At 39.1% G+C, this 23,272-nt stretch overlaps 1 protein-coding gene across 1 annotated transcript in view; it reads right to left on the bottom strand.

The window, feature by feature from the left end:
• Positions 1-1,221: 1,221 nt before the first annotated feature.
• LOC114696149 (vomeronasal type-2 receptor 116-like) overlaps positions 1,222-23,272 on the bottom strand; it is a 42,539-nt gene continuing 20,488 nt past the window's right edge. Inside the window, exons 4-6 of the mRNA XM_028873707.1 lie at positions 16,260-16,487; positions 8,347-8,470; positions 1,222-2,150 (exon numbers count right to left, since the gene is read on the bottom strand). Coding sequence (XP_028729540.1) covers positions 1,222-2,150; positions 8,347-8,470; positions 16,260-16,487 — 1,281 coding nt within the window. The remainder of the gene's footprint in view (positions 2,151-8,346; positions 8,471-16,259; positions 16,488-23,272) is intronic.

Below are 23,272 nucleotides of genomic sequence, written 5' to 3'. Positions count from 1 at the left end.
AGATTGGTGACTATTCTAATTGTCATGATAGCAACTTCATCCAGTAACTGATGGAAGCAAATACAGAGATCCACAGTGAAGCACTGGGCCGAGTTTCAGGAGGAAGGATTTTTTTTAAGCAAGTGGGGGTCAAGATCATGATAGAAAAACCCACAGAGACAGTTGACCTGAGCTGTGGGAGCTCACAGACTCTAGATAGACAGCTAGGGAGCCTTCATGGGACCAACCTAGGCCCTCTGTATGTGGGTGACATTTGTGTAGCCTGGTATGTTTTTGGGGCCCCTAGCAGTGGGACCAGGCTCTGTCCCTGGCACATGAACTGGTTTTTTGGAACCTATTCCATATGGTGGGATGCCCTTCTCAGCCTTGATGCAGAGGGGAACAGCTTGGTCCTCCTTAACTTGGTATGCTATACTTTGTTGAATATTATGGGATCCCTTATCATTTATGAGGAGAGGATGGGGAGTGTAGAAAAGAGGTTGGGGAGAAAACTGGAGAAAAGCAGGGAGGGGAAACAGTTTGGTATGTAAAATAAACAAAAAAATTAATAAGAAAAAATGAAAAAAACAGAAAAATGAACAGTAGCACCTAGTTTTAGTACTTAATCAGTACTATTCTTGCCTCTTCTTTGTCTTGAATCCAAGTTCCTATTAATATTCAAGTAGACTATTCCCTATGATACCTATGGAACACTTCAAGACAAACCACTTTCTTGTCCATTAAAATGTTAAAATAAGCTTACAGAATGATTGAGGACTGGGTTGTAAATGGTTATGTGGTTCCAGTCTACACTATAGTTCTTAACCTTATACCATGTTTACAAAAATGAATAGAAACACTTAATTTTTTAACTTAATCAGTACTACTTTTGCTTCTTCTCTATGTCTAATCTATGCTCCTATTAATATTGAAGTAGAAGGATCTCCCTATTCAGAACACTTAATTGATCATCTAGGCTATCTGACCTGAAGATTTCACAAAATATCCCAACATTTTCACACAGAACTTAAGGAAAGGCCCACAGTCCTTCAAATATGACACCAGGAAGTGACTTATCACAATATTTGATCTATAGAACTGATGTAAAGGTGATGTGTTAAAACTTTATTATGCATCTTATTTTCTTCATTTCACATGGAGAAACTTTATATTTTGACACAACATTTAATAAGTAGAAAGCAACTTTGTAATCTTTTGGATTTGTTTGAAGTTGTACATAAGCTAGAAAAATTTAATGAATATTTCAGCTTTAGCATTTGTGACTCTGAACTTGTGAAAAGAATTTATCTTTGGTCTTAACAAAATAATGTAGCATTTGGGGGCAAAGATGCAAAGAAATAGCCCTGCACTTGAGGCTAAGATAGAGAAGACCTCCACGGCCACCAGAGCCTTGCCTTTGGTGCTTTGGTAGACAGCTAGAAAGGTGACCCAAACACTGCAGAACACCAGCATGCTGAATGTCAGGAACTTAGTTTCATTGAATGTGTCAGGCAAATTCCTGGCCAGGAAAGCTATAGTGAAACTTGTCAGAGCAAGGGAGCCCAAGTATCCCAGGACACAGTAGAAGGAAATCACTGAACCTTTGTTGCAAACAATGATGATGTGGCCATGTTCCATGTGTACATCAGCATCAACAAATGGAGGAGAAGTTCCTATCCAGATTCCACAGAGAAACATTTGAATCATGGTGCACACGGGGATGATGAAGTTAGGTGCCCCTGAAACCAGCAGTGACCTCATTCTTTTATCTGGAACAGTGACTTTGAACGCCAGTACTACAGTAATAGTCTTTGCCAAGACAGTAGAGGTGGCTACAGTGAAGACAATTGCAAATGTGGTCTGCTGCATTATACAGGTGATTGTATGTGGATGGCCAATGTAGAGCAAGGGACAGAGAAAGCAAAAGATGAGGGAGATGAGTAGGACATAGCTGAGAGCTCTGTTATTGGCCTTGACAACGGGAGTGTCTTGGTGCTTCAAGAAGACACAGAATACAACAGCTGTGAGAGCAGAGAAGCACAGAGCCAAGCAGACCAGAGATATCCCCAAAGGATCTTCATAAGCCAGAAAGGTCACAACTTTTTTGAGGCAGTGAGTTTGATCAGTGTTGGCATACTGATCATATGGACACTTCACACATTCATCCATGTCTAGTATAGGAAAGATATTATTATCAGTTTTAATTTTCTTTATTTGTTTGTACAATATATGCAAAATATTAATGCATTGGAAAGTTATATCTAAATTAGCCTTACCACTTGTGGTTTATGGAAATCTAAATATGGTTGATTCATAGGGTTTAATCCCAATTTCCAAAGCTTATCATTTTTATGAAAGCCCTTGTTCATATTTATCTTGCATACTTATGAATTTCCTAGTGTTTTTAAAAAACAATAATGCACTCTCACATAATATTTATGTTTATGTAACAACATACATTGGATTGGATTATTCATGAAAGCACACTTTTGTTATTCATGATTTTGTGTAGTATGCAAAACAGGAACTTAGAGAGAGCTGCTTCCATGCATCTTATGGTCTATCAGCCACAAATTTGGTCTCACATTAATGGCCTCATGTGGCTCCCTGGCCATACAAACTCAACCCACTTTATGTCTTTGAAAAGAACCTACAACAAACAGTTTACTTAAGCAGTTTAATACCTATGTCATCCTAAATATTTGTCCTTATACACATAAATAAGTATAGTCCTTACTCCTCATCAGGGAAACTTATTTTGGAACAGACAGAGACCATTAGAAAAAAACACAACCAATGAAAATTTAGAGTTATGGAGTCTAGTCCAATGGATACATCTATAATACTACTCTGTCACTTAAGGCTCATGGGAAATTGTATGAAACTGGTTAGAAAGCTTACAAGAGCCATTTCACAGAGTTTGATGTGTGTCTGTGTTTCCTAGGAGCATCACAAGCAACATCCACAATGTCTCACCAATATGCCTGCTTAAACATGAGCTGAATAAGCACAAAAACAATAGACATGACAAAGATGGTAGGAGAAAGACCATCAGATAACGGCTCTATGCAGAGAATTACAGACAGTTGAGAAATATTGAAAATGGAATAGGTTGTCTTCTCCAAACAAAGATATCATCAACTGATTATCTTTGAATAACAAAATGGTCAGCCCTGAAAACATAAGAGTTATATTACACATACTGAACAGGCTGCATAAAGAAATATATATATATATATATATATATATATATATATATGTATATATATGTATATATATACATAAAATATTTTATGTAACATCAATTAATAAGAAAATAGGCCATGAGTTTTAAAGAAAGGGAGAAGGCATGTGTGGGAGTTTTTGAGGAAGGATAGGAAAAGGAATATTATGTAATTGCATTATAATCTCAAAAATAAAAGAAACAAACAAAAGCATTGATAATATCAAAGAAAGCAGAGACAACATGAACAAATTACCACCTAAATTTTCTTCATGTCATAATCATCATCTTTGGCTCATGTTTCAAGGTATAAATTTTGGAAGGGTATATTTTTTTTGCCAGTTTTACTAATTTCTGTAAGATTCGACTGCCCAAGTCTCATGACTGTTTAGTTTTTATTGAGAAACATCATGGTGAAGGTAATGTTCCATATATAAAGGACATATTTTGAAAGACGACACTGGATGGGGCTGAGGACATCCTTCCACCCATAAATTTGTAATTTACACTGCAGTGCATTCAGTTTTCTTTCAGTTGCCCTGAGCCAACAGGTCATACTGAGCAGTGATGGTGTCACCCAGTACTGAGTCTCTTCATTGAAAGGTGGACATTCTTTTTCAGTTGTTACACTCTCTTGGATTTTGATGAACAATGTTATTTAAACTAGTAAATCTAAGTATTCAAATACTTGAACTTTTTCTTTCCAATTCAAAATTATTATGTGTTATAAAATGTTGTGTTTTAAAGCTTTAAGAAATACACATAGGATCAAGGGGAATTTAATCTAACTCTGTTTAGTATCCTTGTATTGGACCAACACAAAAGTCAATAAACAAACTTTTAATTGAATTTGATGTATAGTATATAGAATCATTTGAATAGATATACTTTTATTAATTTCTTTTCATTGTCTTATTCTATTCAAGTGGTTTATCTTCTTGAATTTTTCATTGGTTTCTGAAATCAAATATGTTAATATTCAGTGTAATTTTTAAAATATGTACTTCATCTTTACAATCTTTGTGTCCAAATTATATGAAACCATATACATTTTGGTCTTATTCTTAAATAAAACTTTGAGTTAATTATTTAGCTGTTTTTCACCACTCCAACCACAATTAATCCTCTCCTTCAGTTACCCCATACACTAGTAGTAACATAATTTCCAGTATTTCTATGAAATTCAATATAGATACCACCACATATTGAATTAAAAAACCCTCCATTCATATTTCTTATGATATTAGAATAAAAGATTTAATTCAGAGTTTAATATGTTGGCCTCCTAACTCATCTGTGACCTAGAATACTACTTAAAATGAAACCTACTGATGATTGTATTGAACTACCATAGCACACAATACAAAAACACAAGTTTCTAAAACATGATACAACACTACCGAGTGTCCACTTCTTGTTAGAGACACTGAGGGACACTTGGAAAATATGGTTGCTGTGGTAGTTTGAGTGTGATTAGTCTCTGTAATATCATGAAGAGTGGCACTTTTGGGAAGTGTGGTTTTGTTTTTTGGAGCAGGCATGTGTATCATGAATCTTAAAAGTTCTTATTAATAAAATCAAACCTGAGGCGAGTTATTGGGGTCAATGCTGGTAGATCAGAGAGACAGAACAAGCCACAGCTATCTCACCTTGCCAATTCCTCAGCTGGTCCTGTTTCCTCAGACTGGAAGCTTCTGTGTCCTCATCCCAATGGCTCTCAGCTGAACTGCTGCTAGAAGCCTGAATGCTTAACCAGCCAAAATCTTAACCAGCCAAAAGCTTATAGTTTTTGGTCCTCACGCCTTATATATCTTTCTGCTTTCTACCACCACTCCCTGGGACTAAAGACTGGCTTTCTGGGATTAAAGGCGTGTGTCACCATGCTTGGCTATTTCCAGTGTGGCCTTGAACTCACAGAGATCCAGAGGGATTTCTATCTCTGGAATGCTAGGATTAAAGGTGTGAGTGCCACCATTTTCTAGCCTTTGTATTTAGTGGCTGTCTGTTCTCTGACCCCAGATAAATTTATTAGAGTACACAATATTTTGGGGAACACAATACCACCACAGGCATGGCCTAATTGGAGGAAGTATGTCTCCTTTGATCAGGCTCAGTGTGATATCCAGTTCACTTCCTGCTGCCTTTTGATCAAGATGTAGAATTCTCAGTTCCTTGTCCAGTACCATATCCTTATCTAACACCAAGTCTACCTGAATGCCACCGTGTCCAACCATGATGATAATCGACTAAACCTCTGAACTGTAAGCCACTCCAATTAAATGTTTTCTTTTACAGGATTTTCCATAGTCATAGTGCCTCTTCATAGCAATAGAAACCCCAAGTAAGACAGAAGTTGGTTTCAGAGACTGAGGTATTGATGTGATAGGCCTGACCATACTTATCTTTGAAGAAATATAGACTGTAGATTAGAAAAACAGTAGAATGCTTTAAGTGCTGCTTAATGGACAGCATGGAAGACAGTGGTGATGAGTGTCATTTGATGAACTGTGGCAGCCTGCCTCAAAGGGTTTCAGAGAAGAAGAATGTTAATATAGGGCCTAGAGATATTTTTTTGCGATTCTTTTTTGGTGAAGTCTGTGACTTCTTGCCCTTTTCTGAAAAGTCTGCCTGAGGCTAAAGTGAAGAGTTTTGGATTACTTATTTTGGCAGAGGAAATCTCAACAAATACCAAATTGAGAAAATAGTACAAAAAGTCCTACAAAACTGCCACGTGTGGTTATCAGTGTTCACTCTACTGAAGATTTGTAATGAAAAGGAGCAGCTAAGCAAGGTGAAATACAAAATGTACTCCATTAACAAAAGGTTGATACATATCTGAGTTTTAGGTCAGCCTGGTCTACAGATTCAGTTTCAGGATAGCCAAGCTCAGGCTGTGAAAGATACCACTGAAAACAGAAAACTGGTGAAGATGTAACTGAACAAGGGGATCATGCTCCAGCCCTAGCAAGTAGCAGAACTTGGCAGCTTTGGCAATGTGATTCTGGTTTTAAGGATTGAAGAAAGGGATTATGGAAACTTCCTCAATGATTAAGGACTGTTGCTGAGGCCAGGCATGTGTCAGGGTTGTCCCTGAATGGGACATACAGAGATACCACTGTATGAACCTCTGAAGGTGAAGTCTGGATTGCTTTGGAAACCCCAAGATGTCAGAGATGCCAGAACCTTCTGAGGAGGGCTGCTAACAGGTACTGGAACCAGCCCAAGAGAGAGAAGTGTGTTGCTGTCAACAAAGCTGAAAGGAGTTGGGGTTCTGAAGAGTGTTTTGACATTAGACATGGAAATACTGAATTTGGAACTTCCCCAGCTGGTTTTTGGTTTTGTGTTGGTCAAGTATTTCACTGTGCTCCCTTCCCTATATTTTAGAATGGTAATGTAAATCCTGTGCTATTGTATGTTGGAAGTATGTGATTTTTTTATTTTGATTTTTTTTCATTTTTTTAAATAAGAAAATTTCTACTCACCATTCATACCACCCACAGATCCCACCTTCTTCCTCCTCCCACCTCTCAGACCTCCCTCCCAAGTCACCCCCTATTCCCACATCCTCCAAATCAAGGTCTCCCACAGAGAGTCAGCAGTGCCCAGCACCCTCAGCGGAGGCAGGTCCAAGCCCCTCACCACTGCACCAAGGCTGCCCAAGGTGCCATGCCTCAGGCACTGGGCTCCCAAAAGCCTGCCCATGCACCAGGGATCAATCCTAATCTCCTTGCCCGGGTGTCTCCCAAATAGTTTGGCCTAAACAACTGTCTCCCGTATCCAGAGGGCCATGTCCAGTCCTATGGGGTTCCACAGCTACTAGTCCACAGTTTATGGGGTCTCTACCATTGTGGCCGGTCATCTCTGCATGTCTTCCTATCATGATCTTGATGTCCCCCAACCATAGAATCCCTCCTCTCTCCCATCGACTGGATTCCTGGAGCTTAGCTGGGCCCTTGGCTGTGAATCCCTATATCTACCTCCAATAGTCACTGGGTAAAAGCTCTATGATGACAGTTAGGGTATTCACTAGACCAGTCATCAAAGTAGACCAGTCCAGGCAACCTCTCGATCAGTGCCAGCAGTCCAAGGTGGGGTCATCCCTGTGGATTCCTGAGAGCTTCCCCAGCACCCTGCCTCTTCCCACTCTCATTGTGTCTTCATCTATCACAGTATCTCCTTCCCTATTCTCCCACTCCATCTTGACCCTCCCATTTCCATGTTATCACCCTCCATTCCTTGCCTTCTGCCACCCCCTCAACCCCCAGCCTGCTAATGCAGATTATTATAGGGGATTATAGTTAAGAGATGGCATGAATCTCAGAAGAGACTTTGTACTTTTAAACATAGTTGAGACTGTGATCGATCGTGAGGATTTTTGAAGTTGGACTAAATGCATTTTGCATTATAATATTGTTAGAAGCTTATGGAGGCCAGAGCGTAGAATGTGGTAGTTTGAATTTAATTGGGCCCCATAATCTCATAGGGAGTAGCATTATTAGGAGGTGTGGCTTTGTTGGATTGGTGGGTCCTTGTTGGAGGAAATGTGCCACTGTGGGGGGGTGAGCTTTGAAGGTCTCATTTGTCAGGTCCAGTATGATACCCAGTTCATTTTCTGTTGCCTTTGGATCAAGATGCAAAATTCCCAGATCTTTCTCCAGCACCATGTCTGCCTAATGCCACTATGTCTCACCATGGTCATATTGGACTAAACTCCTCAACTGTAAGTCACCGCAGTTAAATGTTTTCCTTTATAAGAGTTGCCACGGTCATGGTATCTCTTTACAGCATTACAAACCGTAACTAAGACAGAAGCATAACATTCATATTTTTAATATAATTGAAACGTAGATACAATTTATTATAATATGTTGAATTCTAAAATATAGATTAGATGCAGAGGAAATATTTAGTATCCCAAGGAAACATCTAAGAGAAAATACTACATTCACATGTTCTGGAATGATGAGACCATAGTGTCATTCATGAACAAGACAGTATATTATTTCAAATAGTAGGGTTATTAACTCTTTCAAGTTTATAATGGCATTTATCTTTTCCTTTCCCCCAAAGGAATCTTTGAGAACTATATAAATTTGGTAGAATGTAAACAATCTGTCAATTATTTTGGTAAATTATATTCTTACTTGTCATATTCGAAATTTCATTTTCTGGACAGGGGTTACAATCAAAACAGCAGACAGCATTTCCCCGCTGAGGGAATTTTCTGAATCCTGGTCGGCAAGGCCTACTGCATATCGAGGGTGGAGTCTGTGGAAAATCAGATACATTTTTGAAATAAAAAGCTCAACATATATGACAAAAGCAGCAGTGATTCACAGTATGGATCCACTGAAAAGTTTCCCTTTACACACATGCATCATATTATAAAGCATAATTTCAGTACCTTCTCATGCTTCTCTTTTCCTCCAGACCCAGTTCCACAGTTTTCTCCCTGGTGCTGCACCAGAACACCAGTTGCAGCCTCCCTCCTCCTACCCACATCTCCCATAGATGCCATAGACCATTGCTTCTTAACCTCCCTGTCCTCGCTCATCCCCATATCACAGTACCCAACTCTAGCAGGTATGCCCTGCTTAAACAGATACCACACCTGCCAGAAAGCTAGGTAGGCTATGGCAGGCCTTCTTCTGTCTCTCTGTTCCCCTAGATACAATCCTGTATTCTCATTAGTGCTGCAACAGAATGCCATCTGCAGCCTTCCCTCACCCCTGCTTATATATCATGTGGGTCCAACAATATATTCCTTCCTAAACTTCCTCCCCCAATTCACTACTGAGTTCCAGCCTTCAACTCTAGTAGGAATCTCCTGCTAATTCAAGTGCCACCCCTCCCCAGTCAACAAGTAGTTTGTAACAGACTCAACCTCTTTCTAGTACTGTTGAGATACAATTATTTTAGTCTCATTCCCAGCTCTGTAGCTGTAAACCTGCTGTGTTCTCCCTTTCCTGTCTGATACTGTCCTCGATGGACCACAAAGACCTTCTCCTCTAACATTTCTTTCCTCAACTCATCCCAATTACCCAACCTCAAACACCAGCAGGCATTCCCTGTGAACAAAGTGGCTGAACAGGCCAGGCAATACACAGATAACACACAGACATCACACTCTGAACATCCAGAGAGGAAACAGAAACCAAGGAAAAAAACACCTGACAACGAAGACAAATCCAACCATCAGCACCAAGAATTTTAAGCATCCAAAACCCAGATGCCAGGATGCCAGCCTAAAAATCAATCAAAAACAGCCAGGACAGTACGTCTTCATTAGAGCCCAGCTATCTATCTTACTTCAGCATACCCTGAATATCTAAACATACCTGAACATACAAGAAAAATATCTTCAAATAGACTTTTTGGATGTGATGGAGGTCCCTAAATAGGAAATTAATGAATTCCTTAAAGAAATATGAAAAAGTACAAGCCGACATTGTAAGGAAATAGATGAAACTGTTTAAGACCTGAAAATGGAAATAGAATCAATAAAAATAACCCCAACTGAGGGAATTCTCAAAATGAAAAATTTAGGAACTAGATATGAACTACAGGGGAAATCTTCACAAGCAGAATACAAGAGGTGGGTGGGAGAACATAAGGCATTGAAGACATGATAAAAGAAATTGGTGCATATGTGAAAGAAATTGTTAGATCCAAAAAAAATCCTGACATTAAACACCCAGGATATTGGTATTATATTGGAACATTATGAATATCAAACCTAAGAATAATACATAAAGAGACCACATATGCCACCCAGATTACTATACCATTCAAAAAAATTTTCATCCATCATCAATGGAGAAAATAATATATTCCATAAAGGAGTCAAATTTAAACATATCTATTAACAAATCCAGTTGTCAAAAGATGCTAGAAGGAAAAAATCCTAACTAAAGAGGTTAAAAACACAAATCAAATCATAGAAAAGTATTTCTCACCAGAAAAGTTAAAAGAATCTCTCTCTCTCTCTCTCTCTCTCTCTCTCTCTCTCTCTCTCTCTCTGTCCAGCACTGTTCTCATTCCCCTCAGCACAATAACATGAATCAACAATCATTGGTAATTGATATCTCAAAATCAGTGGTCTCAATTCCCTAATAAAAATACACAGACTAATAGATTGGCTGTCTAAACAAGATCCATGCTTCTGTTCCATCCCAGAAATACCCCCTAACATTGAGGATAGACATAACCTCAGGATGAAGACTTGGGCAAAGAAAATCCAAAAAATGTACCTAACATTCAAGCAGGTTGATAATAATTAATTTCATTAATATCTAGTGAAATAAGCTTCAAACAAAAACTAATAAAAAGAAGTAGAGAGATATAATACATACTCAAAAGAGGAAAAAAATCTAACAAGTGGACATTTCAATTCTTAATATCTATGCCACTAACAGCAGGACATCCAGGTTTGTAAATGAAAAACCACTACAGCTTAAAACATACATTGGTCCTCTCAGATGGATAGTGGGAGACTTCAACACTCCAATCTCTAATGGATGGCTCCCAGACAAAAATTAAATAGTGAAATACTGGAGCTAAGAGACATTATAAACCAAATGGACCTAATTGTTATTTTGTGACCAGTTCACACTAACACAAAAGAATCCTTCTACACTCTGAACCTCATGGAACTTTCTCCAAAATTGTCCACATATTCAGACACAATACAAGTCTTAACAGATAGAAGAAAATTGAAATAATTCCATGTATTCTATTAGACCACCAGGTATTAAATCTGAATATCAACCACAACAGTAGAAAAAAAGAGAAAGTCTACAAACTCATGAAAACTGAACAACTCTCTACTGAATGAAAAATGAGTCAAGGTAGGAATCAGGAAAGAAATTGGAATTTTCCTAGAATTCAATGAAATTGAATACACAGCAAACCCCATGTGACACTGTGAAAGTGCAGCGAAGGGAAAAGTTCCTAGCAGTGAGTGCCTTCATAAAGAACCTGGAGAGATCTCATACTGTCTGCTGAACAGCACACCTGAAAGCTCTATAAGTCATCAATAAACTCACACCTGAGTGGTAGATGGCAAGAGATATTCAAACTGAAGGGTGAAATTTATAAAATAGAAACAAAGAGAACAATGCAAAGAGTAAATTAAACAAAGAGCTGGTCTTTGAGAAAGTCAATAAGATAGACAGAGAGAGAATAATAAAATTAACAACAACAAAAAACAAACAAACCAGAAATAAGGCCATATCCACAGAGAGTGAGGAAATTCAGAAAACTATAAGTACATAACTTGAAAACCTGTACTCCACAGGACATACTTTAATAACCTGTACTCCATCAACATGGGAAATATAAAAGAAATGGTCAATTCTCTCAACAGATACAGCTTACTAAAGTTAAATCAAGATCAGTTCCATAATTTAAACAAACCTATAACCCCCAGTGAAATCATGGCAGTTATTAAAATTCTTCTAGTCAAAAACAGAGAAAAAAATCCAAGACAAACAAATAAACCAAAACCAAAAAACAAAAAACCAATCAACCAAATGAAAAAACTCTAGCAATCAATCAAAACAAAACAAACAAAACAAAACGAAACAAAACAAGCAAACCAAAAAACTCATGGCCACATGGTTTCAGCATAGAATTTTAACAGACTGTTAGAGTTAATTCTAATCTTCCCCAAATTATTCTACAAAATTGGAACAGAAGAAGCATTGCTCAATTCATGAGTCCACAATTACCCTGATATCAAAACCAAATAAAGACTCAATATAGAAAGAGAATTACAGACCGATTTCTCTTATAAAAATAAATTGAAAATTACTCAATAAAATACATGCAAGCCAAATCTAAGAATATATAAAAAAGATCATGCACCATCACCAAGTAGGTTTCATCCAGGGGATGTACAGATGTTTCAACATAGGGAAATTAGTAACTCTACTCCACTATATGAATAAACTGAAAGAATTAAAACCATATGTTTATCTCATTAGACTCACAAAAGACCTCTGACAAAATCCAATATTGATTAATGATAAAAGACCTGAAGTGATTAGGGATGTAAGGACCACACATAAAGATATTAAAGAGCCAGGCGGTGGTGGCGCACGCCTTTAATCCCAGCACTCGGGAGGCAGAGGCAGGCGGATCTCTGTGAGTTCTAGGCCAGCCTGGTCTCCAAAGTGAGTTCCAGGAAAGACACAAAGCTACACAGAGAAACCCTGTCTCGAAAAACCAAAAAAAAAAAAAAAAAGATATTGAAAGATACTGAAGATAATTTACAGTAAGCCTATTGCCATAAAAAAATAAATGGAAAGGAATTGAAAACTCTTTCTCTAAAATCAGTAATGACAAGGTTGTCCACTTTCTCCATATCTATTAAAATAGTACTTGGCTGGGCAGTGATGGCACATGCCTTTAATCCCAGCACTTGGGAGGCAGAGGCAGGCAGATCTTTGTGAGTTTGAGGCCAGACTGGTCTACAGAGCAAGATCCAGGAAAGGTGCAAAGTTACACAGAGAAATCCTGTCTCAAAAAACAAACAAAAAAATACTTGAAGTTTTAGCTATGACAGTCAGATAATTGAAATAGATCAAGGTGATACAAAGCATCATTATTTGCAGGGGATAAGATAGCATGCCTAAATGACATTAAAAACATTGACCAGGGAACTCCTACAGCTGATAAACATTTTCAGCAAAATGGCTAGACACAATGTTAATTAAAAACATCAACAGCCCATCTATGTACAAATGGCAAACAAAAAGAAGTCAGTGAAATATCACTTTCCATAATTCCATCAAATAATATAAAATCTTGAGTAAAGTATAAGCAAGCAAGAAAAATATTTCTATGGTAAAAGCTTCAGTTTTTGGAGAAAGAAATTGAAGAAGAAATAAAAAGATGGAAAGATTTCTCATGTTCATGGATTGGTAGGGTTAACATAGTAAAAATGGTCATCCTAGAAGAGCAATCTACAGATTTATTGCAGTCCCCATAAAAATTCCAACACAATTCTTTAAAGACATTGAAAGGACAATTCCCAACTTCATATGGACATATAATAAACTCAAAAGAGCAAAACCAATCCTGAACAGTAAAAGAGCTGCTGGAAGTATTGTCATCCCTGATTTCAAGTTGTACTACAGAGCTATAATAATTAAAACCACATGGTATTTGCATTGGAACAGACATATTGATCAATGGAATTTAATTGAAGACCAGATATAAGTTCAGATACATATGGACACCTGATTTTTGGTAGAGAAGCCAGAAACACACACTGGAAAAAAGACAGCATCTTCAACAAATGGTGCTGGTCAAACTAGATGTCTGTATATAGCAGAATGCAAATACACCCATATTTATCACTCTGCAAAACCTTTAGTTCAAGTGAATCAAAGACCTCAACAAAAAAACCAGATAAAATGAACATTAAGAATGGAAAGTGGGAAATGGCCCTGAACACATTGACACATGAGATGACTTTCTGAACAGAACACCGATATTACAGACACTAAGACTGTCAATTAATAAATGGGACCTCATGAAACTGAAAAGCTTATGTAAGGCAAAGGACATCATCAACTGGACAGAGAGGCAGTCTCCAGAATGAAAAATATCTTTACCAACTCCACATTTGATGGAGGACTAATATCTAAAATATAGAAGGAGTACAAGAGACTCAAATAATCAATTAATAAAAAACCAAATAATCCAATTAAAAAATGGGAACAGACATACAAAAGAAATTATCAGGGAAGAATCACAAATAGTTGAGGAACACTTGAAGAAATGTTGAACACCCTTAGCCATCAGGGAAATACCAAACAAAACTACCTTGAGATTCCATCCTACACCTGTCAGATTGGCTATGTTTAATAACACAAATGATACCTCTTGCTGGTGTGGATGTGGAATAAGGGGATATCAGTTCCATTGCTGGGGGGTGCTAATTGTACATCCAGTATGGAAATCAAAATATCAGTTTCTCAGAAATATGACAACAAGTATCTCTAGACCCAGATATACTATTTTCAGCATATAACTGAAGGACACTCCATACTACTACAAGGACACTTGATCAATTCCCTTCATTGAAGATTTGTTCATGATAATCAGACACTAGAAGCAACCTATATGTCCCTCAGCAGAATAATGGATAAAGAAATGTATTATGCTTATGCAATTGAATATTACTTAGGTTTTAAAAGAAATGATGTTATGAAATTTGCAGGCAAATGGATGGAACTACAAAAAACCATTCTGAGTGAGGTAACAGAGATCCAGAAAGATAAATATGGCATGTATTCACTTACCACCTAACATCAACGTTTAAATAAATAATAATCAAGCTAGAATCTATAGACCCTGAGAAGTTAGGTAACAAGGTGTCATGAGAGGGCACATGGATCTTCCTTGGAGAGAGAAGTAGAACAGATTTTATTTGTAGACAGGGCCTGGGTGGGGACAAGTGTGGAGGAATCAGGTAGGAGGAGATAGGGTAGAGGGAGAGAATTATTGAATAGACACTTGGAATATGGGGGCCTTTTGGGGAGCAGTGTGCAGTCCTAGAGCAATGGAAATTTCCTGGAATCTATGAAGGTGATTCTAATGAGGACTCTAAGTAATGGAAGATAAAGAGTCCCCAATGACTACCTCTTGTAGAGAAGCTAGTCTTCTAATTGTAGAACTAGGTTGCATTCAATTGAATTGTTGCCTAAAGTGATCCCATTGAAATCTCCAATGAAGGCTGTTGCTAAGACAAAATGTTGCTCTCTGAAAACTGACAGTTGTGGAGGATAACATGCATTACAATGCCTTGAAAATGGACAGGTCAAGCTGCTACCTAAATGGAGCCCTCATCCCTACATTCTACTCTGTTTGGTGCAGAAGACAGTTTTCAGGCTGCCAAGAGACAAGTGTGGATGCCAACCCAGCCACAAAGCCTTTGACCTAAAATGTGTCCTGCTGACAAAATATGCTAGGGCAATGGTGGCACAGAACTCATGGGAGTGTACAACCAATGTCTCAGTTGACCAATAATCAACTCCATGAAAGAAATTCATACCCAACACAGCTTGGGTAACCATGAACCAGAGACTGGATAGCTCAGAGATCAATGCCAGTTGGTCTAAAAACCAAAATCAATAACATGATTCTTAATGATGCTCTGCTATATTCACAGATCAGTGCATTAACCAGTCATCAGAGAAGCTTCCTCCAGCAGGAGATGGGATCAGATTCAGAAACCCACAGACACATATTATGTGGAGAGTCTAAGTTTGAGGTGTCCATCAAATACCTCCTATTTGAGTTCAAGGAATCCTGTAGAAGAGGAGGTGGAAAAGTTGTAAGAGCCAGAGGAGACAGAGGACAGCAGGAGAACAAGTTCATCTGAATCAACTAAGAATGGCATATATGAGCTCACAGAGACTGAAGCAGCAAGTACAGAGCCTACATGGGTCTACAACAGGTCTAGATTAAAATATTAGGTTTGAATTTTGTGAGACCCCTGACTGTGAAAATCAGTGGGTCTCTGACTCTTGCACCAACTCATGGGATTCATTTCTGTCTGTTGGCTTGCCATGTCCAACTTCAATATGATAGTTTTTCCTTCATTTTATTATATTTTATTTTGTTATGATTGGTCACTATCTCTAAGAAGGCTGTTATTTTCTACTGAGAAACAGAAAGGGAGTGCATCTGCAGGGGAGGAAGAGGAGGGAGAACCTGGAAGGAGCAGAGGAAAGGTAAACTATAGTCAGCATATATTATATGAGAGAAGAACTCTTTTTCAATAGAAGAAAAAATAGAACAAAATTTTATTGTTTTTTAATTTAAATATTATGAATGTATGAGATTTATACATTGGCAATTGAGAGAGAGAGAGAGAGAGAGAGAGAGAGAGAGAGAGAGAGAGAGAGAGAGAGAGAGAATCTATGAGGGTGGAAAGCAAGTGGGTAATGAGTGTCAAAGTGCTTTATCCCATGTGGAAGCATAAGCAGACCATTTAATTTTAGGCATTTATGCTACATGTAAAGAATTAGAATTAAGACCAAATTACCTGTCTAAGACCTGTAGCCCATTCTGTTATTTCATCAGACATATACAATTGTTGGTAATTTGGAAAACGTCCAGAAAACTTTCCTATTTTCACCTTAAGTCCAAAATTTGGTGGAAAATCCATGATGTAGAAAATGTCATACTCTGCATCCAGTTTTAGTTTCTGGTTCATGTGCACAAGGTCTCCAGCAGGATTTACAAATTGTATGTTCTTCAGGAAAGAGAACATCTAAAACACATTTTTTATTTTAGTTTCAACTGGGCCTACACGTTAGTCCAGACAACATTACATACAATGTTTGTAATGATCCTAATTTTCAATTGCCTTTCATAAAATGTAACTGTTTCATAAGGATTCAGTTATAAAAAAAGAAGAAGCTCAACATAAATGTAAAGATTCAATATGCTCCTGCCTCCGACTTCCCTTCTCGATCAGAGCCCCTGCAATCACCACACCCTGCCCTCACGCCCATCTGTCTGAGACCTCAGCCTCTTCCTGAGACTTAGAGACTGGCCCCCAGCTCCCATCCTGCCCCCAACTTCCCTTCTGGACCAGAGGTGAGTATCCGGGCCCAACCCGGACCCCATCCCTGGGCACCAGCCACCCCTGGGAAGACCTGCCCAACTTGGCCCCAGGTTCTGGCCACCAGGCATGTCCCCTTCTAGCCCCACTGGGAAGGATCCCCTTCTCCAAGCCCACGGCAGCCCTTGCAATCTCCACGCCCTGTCCCCATGCCCATCTTCCTGAGACCCCAGCCTCTTCCTGAGACTTAGAGACTGGCCCCCAGCTCCCATCCTGCCCCCAACTTCCCTTCTGGACCAGAGGTGAGTATCCAGGATCAACCTGGACCCCATCCCTGGGCACCAGCCACCCCTGGGAAGACCTGCCCAACTTGGCCCAGGTTCTGGCCACCAGGCATGTCCCCTTCTAGCCCCACTGGGAAGGATCCCCTTCTCCAAGCCCACGGCAGCCCTTGCAATCTCCATGCCCTGTCCCCATGCCCATCTTCCTGAGACCCCAGCCTCTTCCTGAGACTTAGAGACTGGCCCCCAGCTCCCATCCTGCCCCCAACTTCCCTTCTGGACTAGAGGTGAGTATCCAGGCTCAACCTGGACCCCATCCCTGGGCACCAGCCACTCCTGGGAAGACCTGCCCAACTTGGCTCCAGGTTCTGGCCACCAGGCAGGTCCCCTTCTAGCCCCACTGGGAAGGATCCCCTTCTCCAAGCCCCCCGGCAGCCCCTGCAATCTCCATGCCCTGCCCCCATGCCCATCTGCCTGAGACCCCAGCCACTTCCTGAGACTTAGAGACTGGCCCCCAGCTCCCATCCTGCCCTGGACTTCCCATCTGGACCAGAGAGGGCTCCCATCCTGGCCTGGACTTCCCTTCTGGACAAGAGCGCACATCCTGCCCCGAACTTCCCTTCTGGACAAGAGTGCCCATCCTACCCCGGACTTCTTGTCTGGACAAAAGCTCCCATCCTGCCCCAGACTGCCCGTCCAGATAAGAGCTTCCATCCTGCCCCGGAGTTCCCATTTAGACAAGAGAGCTCCCATTTGGACAAGAGAGAGAGACTTCCTGAATCTGTCAGCTCTGTCTGAACCAAGTGCGATGATAAGACCAAGCAGGAACCACAAGGAGATGGGTAGTCATCAAGGCAGAAGTACATACAACAAAATGAAGAGCAATACAGCATCACTAGAACCTAGCCCGCCTCCAACATCTAGACCTGAACATCAAAAATTGGAAGAAGCAGAAGAAAATAGCCTTATGGATAACATCATGAAAAAGGTAGAGGCTTGTCTAGAGGAAAAGACAAAAAATGGGAAGAACGCTATAAACAACTAGAGGAAAGGGCAAACAAATTAGAAGAAAACAATAAGGTCCTGGAAGAAAACAATAAAGTCCTGGAAGAAAACAATAAAGTACTGGAAGAAAACAATAAAGCACTGAAAGAAAATCATGAAAAAGCAATGAAATAAATAAAGGAAACAGTCCAAGACCTGAAAAGGGAAATTGAAAAAATGAAGAAGACACAAACAGAGGGAATGCTGGAAATAGAAAATCTGAGTAAAAGATCAGGAACTTCAGATGCAAGTATAACCAACAGAATGCAAGAGATGGAAGAGAGGCTCTCTGGCATTGAAGATACAGTAGAAGAAATAGTTTCATCAGTCAAAGGAAACACTAAAGCCAACAAAGTCATGAACCAAAATGTCCAAGAAATTTGGGACACCATGAAAAGACCAAAACTACGAATTATAGGGATAGAAGAAGGTGAAGAATACCAACTCAGAGGCACAGAAAATATATTCAACAAAATCATAGAAGAAAACTTTCCCAACTTAAAGAAGGAAATGCCTATGAAGATACAAGAAGCCTATAGAACACCAAACAGAATAGACCCCCCAAAAAGTCCCCTTGACACATAATAATTAAACAACTAAATGTACAGAATAAAGAAAGAATATTAAGAGCAGCCAAGGAAAAAGGCCAAGTGACCTATAAAGCAAACCCGTCAGAATAACACCCGATTTCTCAATGGAGACTTTGAAAGCCAGAAGAACCTGGACAGATGTAATGCAGACACTAAGAGACAATGGATGTCAGCCCAGACTAATATACCCAGCAAAACTTTCAATCATCATAGATGGAATGAACAAGACATTCGAAGACAAAGCCAGATTTAAACAATACTTATCCACAAATCCAGCCCTACAGAAAGCACTAGAAGGAAAATTCCAACGAAAGGAAGTCAGATAAACACTCGAAAACACAGGCAATAGCTAAAGCCACAGCAGTAATCCCCAAAGAAGAGTACACACAAGTTACCACCAAAAATAACAGGGATGAACAATCATTGGTCATTAATATCCCTTAGTATCAATGGACTTAATTCACCTATAAAAAGACAAAGGCTTACAGAATGGATACGAAAGCAGGGCCCATCTTTCTGTTGCATAAAAGAAACACATCTCAAATTCAAAGACAGACACTACCTAAGAATAAAAAGCTGGGAAAAGACTTTCCAATCAAATGGTCTTAAGAAACAAGCGGGTGTAGCCATCCTGATATCCAACAAAATAGACTTCAAACTAAAATCAATCAAAAGAGATAAGAAGGATATTACATACTCATCACAGGAAAGATCCACCAAGATGAAGTTTCAATTCTGAACATTTATGCCCCAAACACAAGGGCACCCATATATGTAAAAGAAACATTACTAAAGCTTAAACCACATATAAAACACCACACATTAATAGTGGGAGATCTCAACACCCCAATTTCACCGCTGGACAGATCTCCCAAATCAAACCTTAACAGAGAAATAACGGACTTAACTGATGTCATGACCCCGTTGGACTTAATACATGTCTACAGAACATTTCATCAAAACAAAAAAGAATATACTTTCTTCTCAGCACCACATGGAGCTTTCTCTAAAATTGACCACATACTTGGCCACAAAACAAATCTCAACAGATACAAAACAATTGGAATAACCTCCTGTGTTCTATCATACCACCATGGTTTAAAGTTAGATTTCAACAACAACAAAAACTACAGAAAACCTACAATCTCATGGAAACTGAATAATGCTCAACTGAATCACCAATGGGTTAAGGAAGAAATAAAGAAAGAAATTAAAGGCTTCCTAGAGATCAACAAAAATGAAGACACCACATACCCAAACTTATGGGACACTATGAAAGCAGTGCTAAGAGGGAAATTCATAGCACTAAATGCCCACATAAAGAAGCTGGAGAAATCTCACACTAGTGACTCAACAGCACACCTGAAAGCTCTAGAACAAGAAGAAGCAAAGTCTCCCAGGAAGAATAGATGCCAGGATTATCAAAGTGAGAGGTGAAATTAATAAAATAGAAACTAAGAGAATAATACAAAAAATTAATGAAACAAAGAGTTGGTTCTTTGAGAAAATCAACAAGATAGACAAGCCATTATCCAAACTAACCAAAAGACACAGAGAGAGAATCCAAATCAAGAAAAGCAGAAATGAAAAGGGGGACATAACAACAGACATTGAGGAAACCCAGAGAATTATCAGGTCATATTTCAAAAACCTCTACTCCACAAAACTGGAAAACCTAAAAGAAATGGACAATTTTCTGGAAAGGTACCACATACCTAAATTAAATCAAGACCAGATAAACTATTTAAATAGTCCAATAACCCCTAAGGAAATAGAAACAGTCATTAGAAGTCTCCCAACCAAAAAAAGCCCAGGACCAGATGGTTTCAGTGCAGAATTCTACCAGATCTTCAAAGAAGAGTTAATACCAATACTCTCTAAATTGTTCCACATAATGGAAACTTAAGGAACATTACCAAACTCCTTCTATGAGGCTACAATCACCCTGATTCCTAAACCAAACAAGGATACAACAAGGAAAGAGAACTACAGACCGATATCCCTCATGAACATTGATGTAAAAATACTCAATAAAATACTGGCAAACAGACTCCAAGAACACATGAGAACAATTTATCCACCATGATCAAGTAGGCTTCATCCCAGGGATGCAAGGTTGGTTCAACATACAAAAGTCTGTCAATGTAATACACCATATAAACAAACTCAAAGAAAAAAAACACATGATCATCTCACTAGATGCAGAAAAGGCATTTGACAAAATCCAACACCCCTTCATGATAAAAGTCTTGGAGTGATCAGGAATACAGGGAACATACCTAAACATAATAAAGGCAATTTACAGCAAGCCAACAGCCAACATCAAATTAAATGGAGAGAAACTCAAAGCAATTCCATTAAAATCAGGACCGAGGCAACGTGGTCCATTCTCCCCATACTTATTCAATATAGTACTTGAAGTTCTAGCCAGAGCAATAAGACAACATAAGGAGATTAAGGGGATACAAATTGGAAAGGAAGAAGTCAAGCTTTCCCTATTTGCAGATGACATGATAGTATACTTGAGTGACCCCAAAGATTCCACCAAGGAACTGATAAAGCTTATAAACACCTTCAGCAACATAGCAGGATACAAGATCAACTCAAAAAAATCAGCAGCCCTCCTATATACAATGGACAAAGAAACTGAGAAGGAAATCAGAGATACATCACCCTTTACAATAGCCACAAATGACATAAAATACCTTGGGGTAACACTAACCAAGCAAGTGAAGGACCTATATGACAAGAACTTTAAGTCCCTGAGAAAAGAAATTAGAGAAGATGTCAGAAAATGGAAAGATCTCCCATGCTCATGGATAGGAAGGACCAACTTAGTAAAAATGGCAATTTTACCAAAAGCCATCTACAGATTCAATGCAATCCCCATCAAAATACCAACACAATTCTTCACAGACCTGGAAAGAATAATACTCAACTTCATATGGAAAAAAAAACCCAGGATAGCCAAAAGAATCCTGTACAGTAAAACAAACTCTGGAGGCATCAGGATCCCTGACTTCAAGCTCTACTATGGAGCTACAGTAATAAAAACAGCTTAGTATTGGCATAAAAACCAACATGTGGACCAATGGAATAGAATTGAAGACCCTGACAGTAACCCACACACCTATGAACATATAATTTTTGACAAAGAAACCAAAAATGTACAATGGAAAAAAGAAAGCATCTTCAACAAATGGTGCTGGCTTAACTGGATATCAATGTGTAGAAGGCTGCAAATAGATCCATATCTGTCACTGTGCACAAAACCTAAGTCCAAGTGGATCAAGGACTTCAACATAAATCCAGCTACTCTGAACCTACTAGGAGAGAAAGTAGGAAGTAGTCTTGAATGCATTGGCATAGGAGATCACTTCCTAAATATAACACCATTAGCACAGACACTGAGGGAAACAATCAATCAATGGAACTCTTGAAACTGAGAAGCTTTTGTAGAGCAAAGGATACGGTCAACAATTCAAAGCGACAGCCTACAGAATGGGAAAAGATCTTCACCAAGCCCACTTCTGACAGAGGACTGATATCCAGAATATATAAGACTCAAGAAATTAGACATCAAAATGCCCAACAGTTCAATTAAGAAATGGTCTATAGAACTAAACAGAGAATTCTCAACAGAGGAAACTCAAATGGCTGAAAGACATTTAAGGAATTGCTCAACATCCCTAGTCATCAGGGAAATGCAAATCAAAGCTACTCTGAGATACCACCTTATACCTGTCAGAATGACTAAGATCAAAAACACTGAAGACACTTTATGCTGGAGAGGATGTGGAACTCGGGGAACTCTTCTCCACTGCTGGTGGGAATGCAAGCTTGTACAACCACTTTGGAAATCAATATGGCGCTTTCTTAGAAAATTGGGAGTCAATCTCCCCCAAGATCCAGCTATACCACTCTTGGGCATATACCCAAGAAATGCTCAATCATATCACAAGAGCACTTGCTCAGCTATGTTTATATCAGCATTGTTTGTAATAGCCAAAACCTGGAAACAACCTAGATGCCCTTCAACTGAAGAATGGATAAATAAATTGTGGCACATATGCACAATGGAATGCTACTCAGCAGTGAAAAACATGTCATCATGAGGTTTGCAGGCAAATGGATGGATCTAGAAAAAATCATGCTGAGTGAGGTAACCCAGACTCAGAAATACAAGCATGGTATGTACTCACTCCTAGGAGGATACTAGTTGTGGAACAAGGATGACTGGACTGCTACTCACATCACCAGTGAGGCTACCTGGAAAACAGGACTCCAAGAAAGACACGAGGATCACCCAATGATGGAGAAATGGCTGAGATCTACATGAACAACCTGGACATGAGTGGGAGCAATGAAGGGCGAGGGTGGAGGGAAAGAGAGTGGGAGATCCCAGCTGGATCAAGAACAGAGAGGGAGTAGAAGGAATAGGAGACCATGGTATATGAAGACCACATGAGAAAAGGAAGAAACAAAATGCTAAAGCGGCCCACAAAAATCCTCAAATATATCTCCACAAAAACTGCTGGCAATGGCCGAGAGACAGCTGGGACTGACCTACTCTGGT

Source organism: Peromyscus leucopus, chromosome 1 (genome assembly GCF_004664715.2).
Source record: "Peromyscus leucopus breed LL Stock chromosome 1, UCI_PerLeu_2.1, whole genome shotgun sequence".
Classification (NCBI taxonomy): domain Eukaryota; kingdom Metazoa; phylum Chordata; class Mammalia; order Rodentia; family Cricetidae; genus Peromyscus; species Peromyscus leucopus.
The sequence above is the reverse complement of the archived record's forward strand: the minus strand, read 5'-3'. Positions and strand labels throughout refer to the sequence as shown.